The 7,459-nt window shown below is 46.9% G+C and overlaps 2 protein-coding genes across 2 annotated transcripts; one reads left to right on the forward strand and one right to left on the reverse strand.

The window, feature by feature from the left end:
* Positions 354–6,706, reverse strand: LOC107648040. Its single transcript, XM_016352068.1, is given in 3 exon segments — positions 354–546; positions 4,935–5,953; positions 6,050–6,706. Coding segments are annotated over 3 exon segments (1,869 nt in total).
* LOC110263148 lies at positions 1,912–3,919 on the forward strand. Its single transcript, XM_021103924.1, has 3 exons — positions 1,912–2,114; positions 2,232–2,319; positions 2,412–3,919. Exon 3 carries the CDS (start codon positions 2,616–2,618, stop codon positions 3,633–3,635), a length of 1,020 nt encoding a protein of 339 aa, XP_020959583.1. The 5' UTR covers positions 1,912–2,114; positions 2,232–2,319; positions 2,412–2,615; the 3' UTR covers positions 3,636–3,919.

A 7,459-nucleotide genomic window follows, 5' to 3' on the forward strand; every position in this document is an offset into this window, starting at 1 on the left:
CCTTTGATTTTACAAAAAAAAAAAAAAAATTACAATATTCTTTTGTATATATTTTGCAAAAAAAAAAAAAAAAAAGTATTAAAAGATATTACTAACTTTAGTTTTATTAAACCTATCTAAAAAGGTATAGTCTCACTCTAAATTAGATTATTTATTTGGTTTGTATTAGTGTGTAGAGTTAGTACCACAGATATATGGGCAAAAAATGCTAATAAGCCAACATCACTTCATATTTACGTATATCAGCCAAAACGAAAATCGTTTCAGCAATAAGCCAAACTGTATTTTAATGTAATTCGAACCAGGCTGGTTCGAACTGCATTTAGCTATAAATCGAACCAGGGCAGTTCGAATTACCAAGAAAGAGTTGAACATAATTCGAACCAAGGTGGTTCGAACTTCACTTGCTCATAATTCGAACCAGCCTTGTTCGAATTATCGATGTAAATGCGAACCAAGTAATTCGAACCACCCTGGTTCGAATTACTCAATATTTGGCTCCAATAGTAATTCGAACCAACCTGGTTCGAATTACTCATTATTTGGCTATATAAGGAGTTCGAATCAGCCTCATTCGAACTATTGTTCATCTTCCCTACCCCACCAAATCCCAGAGAAAACGACCCAGATTCGATCCGACAAAGACCTGAACGGAATACTCAGCCGATGGGGGACGATCCGGCAAGGTTATATCGGTTGGACGAAGTTGCTCATATAGCCGGGGTCATCAACGACGAGGTTAGTACATAAAAAACTTCGTGCTAGCGGTATATCTGAGTTAGTGGTTTTGCATGCGGTTTTAGTGGTGGTTTATGTTAGCGGTTTATCGTAGTGGTATTGCTAGTGGTTTAGTAGAGAGGTTTTGCATGCGGGTTAGATGGTGGTTTAGTTGGTGGTTTGTATTTGTGGTTTATGTTAGTTATTTTATGTTACCTGTTTTATGTTAGTGGTTTATGCTGGTTGTTTTATGTTGGTGGTTTAGTATGTGGTTTTTGTTAGTTGTTTTTAGTTAGTGGTTTATGTTAGTTGTTTCATGTTAGTTGTTTTATGTTAGTGGTTTACGTTAGTTGTTTTATGTTAGTGGTTTATGTTGGTTGTTTTATGTTGGTGGTTTATGTTAGTCGTTTTATGTTAGTGGTTTGTGTTAGTTGTTTTATGTTAGCTGTTTTATATTAATGGTTTAAGTTTAACTGTTTCATGTTAGTGGTTTAGTTGTGTGGTTTATGGTAGTTGTTTTGCATGTGGTTCTCGTTAATGGAATTTGATGCGGTTTTATTTTGGTATGATTTTCTGTTGATAATTTATCGTCTGGGGTATTTTTGTCATTGGTTGTGAAGCTGGTTCTAACAATGTGGTGCATGTAATGCGCAGCCACAGCGATGCATCAGGAGCATGAGGCGGCAGCAGGGCATGCGACTCGATGACAGATACGTTCCTTACTTGCAGATGGCTGGATTATACCATCTTGCCAGGCTGAACGATAGATGGTTCCAGTTAGATGAGGCCCTTGTCAGTGCCTTTGTCGAGCGATGGCGTCCGGAGACGCACACGTTTCATATGCCGTTCGGAGAGTGCACGATCACACTTCAGGACGTGGCGTACCAGTTGGGTTTGCCAGTGGACGGGTGTTACGTGAGTGGCTGCCTATCAGAATTTCAGATATACATCCAGGGTGGCCGTCCAGCTTGGGTGTGGTTTCAGGAGTTGCTTGGAGTGATTCCTCCTCCCAGCCAGGTTCAGAAGTACGCAGTAAACTGCAGCTGGTTCCAGGAGACTTTTGGAGAGTGCTCCGAGGGAGCCGATGACGAGACTGTGCGGAGATATGCCCGTGCGTACATCATGATGTTGTTGGGTACGCAGCTGTTTGTCGACAAAAGCGGCAACCGCATTCACATCAGATGGATTCCCTACGTAGCCAAGCTTGAGGAGATGGGTACCTACAGCTAGGGGTCTGCAGCACTGGCATGGTTGTACCGGTGCATGTGTCGAGTGGCGAACAGACATGTGGTCAAGTTAGCGGGCCCACTACAGCTACTTCAGTCTTGGATCTTCTGGCGATTTCCTCGGTTTAGGCCTGCAGGGTATGAGACGTTCAGCTGGCCATTGGCCTCGAGGTACTCTACTCAGCCTTCTCTATTTCAATTTAATATGCATAACTCCATGTTCATTAATAATGTATGTTACACCCTAAACACACATTTAAGTAGCCATAAGACACGTGTATGATGTAGGTGGTCAGGTTACAACCCTTCCGGTAGCGAGAAGGGTCCTAGAGTGTAGATGTGGAGGCTGAGGATAGACCGGTTACAGGACAGGGAGGTGAGTACTCTACTTAATAAGTTTCTTTATTTAACCACATTTTATGAGTTGGGTCCATGAGTTGCCCTGACAATTGATAGTTCTTCGTGCAGTTTATCTGGATGCCGTACAGCAGCCCCGACGTACTTCAGGTTGTGCATCCAGAGGCTTTGGAGCCTCGGCATATGGCATTGTGGCGGTCTGTGACGTCGCTGATCTACTTTGCCATCATAGAGTGACATCAGATAGATCGGGTGCTTCCGCAGTTCGGAGGGGTCCAGCCCCATCCGAATCCCGCCCTGAACATCGACTTTTTGATGTCGAAGGACGGCAGAGGCGGTGATCGATGGTTCCCGTACCATTTGCAGAAGTGGCATCTCTATTGGGACTCCCGTGCGGAGACCGTGCTGAGGTTTGATGTTGTTGCCGACCCTGGACCGTCGCATGAGTTCCTCGAGTGGTGGAGTCAGTATGGAAAGAGGTTCTTGTCTCCGGAGATGCACTTGGGGGATCCGAGAGCCGTTCCTATTCCAGTTGAGGCCTCACAGTGGGGTGCTGGGCGAGTTCCTGACATAGATCGTCCTGAGGACGTGCCGGACAGGCGGCGGGTTGAGAGGAGAGCTCGTGTGGGGACACGACGGAGCCAGCGTGACTGGAGGTGGCTTGAGCATGCTATGGACGATGACGATGATGCGGGTCCCGCTGGAGGCGGACGACGAGGCCAGGGAGGGAGACGGAGAGGGCGTGGTGTGGCGGACCACCCTGGTCGTGACCCTGACGACGATCAGCATGGGCCCGTGGGCGGGGATGGTGCAGGGACTGTTGCAGTTGCTGGTGTTAGTACCCACGATGGCGGACATGGAGGTGAGTGGTATGGGTCAGGTATGGGTGACGGGGCTGACCCTGGTGACGCTGGACTCGGGTCGGGGCCTCTTGGAGATTACTTCGTTGGTGTACCCGCCCATGACCAGCCTCAGCAGGAGGGTACCCCATGGGTTATTCCAGGATCACAGTGGTCAGACTTTCTTGCCTCAGATACGCTTGATACGGACTTCGGGAGTCAGCAGTTTCTAGAGGAGATTACCGCCATCATGCAGGAGGACGTGCCGGCCCGGAGACGTGGTCAGACATCCGGCACGCAGGCACCTTTAGATGTTGATCTGAACGAGCCTCCTACGGCATCTGTTGGTGACCATTTTGGTTTGGGAGGTACCCCACCATCCGCCTATACTGCTGCATCAGAGTCTGTTGCCAGGCCTTCTGCGGCACCCATCCATGTTATGCCACCTGCACAGCCTGCCCCGGATGAGGACACGGATGAGATCGAGGATGAGTAGCCGTTTATCCGTAGAGGTCAGAGGGCACGGGTACCCCGTCGTTGCTTTACGGGCTCGCATCTGTTTAGATGATTCACGTTTCATGTATTTTGTTCCTTAGGGTTCATTCATGTATGATAGCCATGTGTACTGTTGTTGTTATTTTAGAGCTGTTTTCCTTTGTTGTTTGTTCATCGTATTGTACTTTGAAAACGGGTGTTTACCGGATTTATCAGTGACTATTTATAATCATTGCATCATATAACAGTTTAATGTGTACATTTATTTATTAAATTTTGCATTTAGGGGACTTGTAGCAAGACTCAAAGTGAAACATAACATATTCATTACTTAACGCATCATGCACAATACAATGTAGAAAGATCAACAAATTACATGAGTGCTCAAACACAACATCTAACAGGGAAAGTTAAATAAAATAAGTACTAACACTAACAACATGGCTACTAATGGCCCCCTGTGTGAGACGATCCTCCAAGCTGTGGGCAACTCCGACGTGTGTGTCCGGGTTGCCGACAGAGGCCACACCTCTTTGGCCGGTTCGGATCTGCCTCGTCCATATTCGTCCGTATCCTAGTGAACCTCGGACGACCCTCTCTCGCACGCCTCTTGTCAGGGTCCGGTATCACTGTGGGGCCGTCGTATGGTGGCCAGAAGCCCTCCGGGATCGGAGGTGTGAATCCCATCCGATACACACTGAATACCGAACTAATCTGATACACGCTGTGAACATAAGAGGTCCAGGTAACCCGTGAGTAGGCACAGCATGCAAATGCGTGCTGACACGGGAAATGAAGCGCCTGGAAGTACCCGCAGTCACATGTCCGAGAGGCAAGCGATACTCTGTAGCTACCCAACGAGAAAGAACTAGTCGGAGTGGTCTCTGCTACGGTGAACTCGGAGTTATCCCGGTCATACAAAGTCACCGTGAAGCACCTGGCCGTCTTCAAGTTGGCCTCAATACACTTCACCAAGTGCTGACTGAATTGTTGTCCGGTGCCCATCTGGGCCTTAGCCTCTCTCCCCTTGCGAACAAAGAGTTCCGCAAGCCTTCCATACGTTGCCTTCACCAGGGAGGATACAGGGAGATTTCTGACACCCTTGAGGATTGAGTTCACACACTCGGAGATATTCGTCGTCATGTGACCGAATCTCCGCCCCTCATCACGATGCTGAGTCCACAAGGAATAATCAATCCGGTTCGCCCACTCACACATCGCCGGGTTTTCAGACCGCAGAATATCAAACCAGTAATCAAACTCAACCTCGGTCTTTGCATACGCCACATTCACTAGAAGCCTCCGTGCGTCTTTGCCCTTGAAGGTTAGGGCAAAATTAGCCGCTACGTGTCGAATGCAGAATGCACGGTACGCAGATGGAGGTAACCAACCTCCGTCAGGAGCCTCAAGCTCAGCCTTGATGCCGTTATGCCTGTCCGATATAACCAGCAGACCCGGCTATGGTGTCACGTGCTATCGAAGGTAGGAGAGAAAGAATGTCCAGGACTCTGCATTCTCACCCTCTACTAGTGCGAATGCAACAGGTAGAATGTTGGAGTTCCCGTCCTGTGCAATCGCGATGAGCAACGTTCCCCCGTACTTGCCATACAGATGTGTGCCGTCAATGCTGACTAGCGGCTTGCAATGACGGAATGCCTCAATGCACGGTGGAAAAGTCCAGAAAAGTCTGTGAAAATACGCTTGAGACTCGTCTACCTGTCCTCCAACTCGAACGGGGCTCGTCCTTAGGACTGCAACAGTACCAGGCATCGTCAGCTGGACTCCCAACACCCACCTAGGCAGCTCGTTGTATGACTCATCCCAGTCACCGTAGATGAGGGCAATAGCCTTCTGCTTCGCCATCCAGACCCTCGTGTAAGTCAGCCTAAACCCAAAGTGTGCTGTCGTGGCATTCAGGAGCACCTTGATGCTGACGGATGCATCAGCCCTAACCATTGGCATAATGAACGCCGAAATCACATGATAATCCAAACTCCTGTGGTCACTCGAGATGGATGTGGCCAGACAAGTGTGAGGACCATTGTACCGTTTGACCTCCCAAATGCCCTTGCACTGCCGGAGACTCAGTCGAATCAACCATGTGCACCGATTCCCAAACTCAGAACACTTGCACACATACCGGCGATAATCAGACTCCACTACCTTGTACTGTACCCCTCGCCGGATGCTGTAAGTCTTCACACTTAACAGGGCCTCATCTTTATCCTGAAATTGCTGACCAACCTGGAACTCTGTCAGACCAGCAGTCCCTTCCGCATCTCTAGCTCCGAATCCAACAGAGTGCCCAGAAACCCCCTCCTGCCTCATGGCATCTAGGTCCAAAGAGGAAAAATGTGGTGGATACTGCTGTGTGCCAGAACTAGAACCACCGACCGCCAATGCAGGCTCAGTCGCTCCAATATTATCGCCGCTGTCATCCTCAATCATATCCGGCTCGACGTCATCCTCCTCTGCATCACCCAACAATCCGTCTCCGACGCCAACCGGTGGAACGCCCTGTAAAGCTTTCGGCAGAATATCAAATGATCCTACCTCGTCGCCTACGCTGTCATTGAGATCAACAGCAAAGGACGGGGAGGTGACAGGTTGGACCGCTGGCTCGTACACAGGGATGGAGGAAGAAGCAACGGCAGGCCTGGAACTGGAACCGGCTGCCGTGGCTACAGTGGTGGTATTCCGGTTTGAACCGCCTGAGCTGGATACCACATCAACCAGCTTTGCCAACAATTCTGGTGTCCTCACCTCCAGAAACTGCCGCCGACAAAGAAACATGACTTGCAAGTCCTCATCACTACCAATCGTGAAACAATCATACTTCACGGTATCCTGGACGATCGTGATTGGAATGCGATAGAAAAACTTCTTAACCCGCTTCGCACCTTCCAGACCAAGTTTCATCAGCACAGATCTAACAAGGTCATCATAGCTCGTCGTTGGACTCACGACAATACAGAGAGGATCCTTATCTGTGAACTTCACACCGGAACGAGTTTTCCTCTTCATGGATCCTCTGTGGTGAACCAAAACAACAAAACTCTCCTCACTAGCCATCTTACACCCTCTAATGAGAGCAACTCACGTTTACAACCATATATATACTGCTCTGTCTACCACTAAATCGAACCAGCCTTCATCGAATTAGGGATTGTGTAATTCGAACCAGCCTGGTTCGAATTACTTGATGCAGCTTCTCTCTCTATAATTCGAACCAGCCTGATTCGAATTACTTGATGCAGCTTCTCTCTGTATAATTTGAACCAGCCTGGTTCGAATTACTAGCGTTGCTAGTTCGAACCAACCTTGTTCGATTTACTTGAACCAGCTTCTCTCTCTATAATTCGAACTGCTTTGGTTCGAATTATTCATGAATGCAGTTCGAACCACAGTGGTTCGAATTATATTAATATATGCTTTGGCTCATTACTGAAACGATTTTGGTTTTGGCTTATTTACGTAAATTCGGTCTGGCATTGGCTTATTATGGTTTTTTGCCCCAGACATATTATATAAATTAGGTGTTATTAAGTCAAATGATAATATTTATGTTGTATAAAAAAATGTTAAAAATATATATTGCTTGTTTATTGTTTGTGAGTTTACTTGTTAAGTGTGGTGTGTTTGAATACATGATGCAAGTTGTTTATATATAATCCCAAACACTTTGAAAAAATATTTTAAAAGTTGAATATTTGAAGTAATGAAAAAGAAAAATTATAAAAAATAGTTGATGATTTTTTTTGTATTATTTAAAATGTTTGGTTGAAAAAGAATTAAAAAATCTTTTAAAATAAATCATAAACTATT

Source organism: Arachis ipaensis, chromosome B06 (genome assembly GCF_000816755.2).
Source record: "Arachis ipaensis cultivar K30076 chromosome B06, Araip1.1, whole genome shotgun sequence".
Taxonomy (NCBI): Eukaryota; Viridiplantae; Streptophyta; class Magnoliopsida; order Fabales; family Fabaceae; genus Arachis; species Arachis ipaensis.

What these genes read in the sequence shown, in the direction of transcription:
- LOC110263148 (XM_021103924.1), top strand. Translation starts at nt 2,616, where the DNA reads ATGTCGAAGGACGGCAGAGGCGGTGATCGATGGTTCCCGTACCATTTG.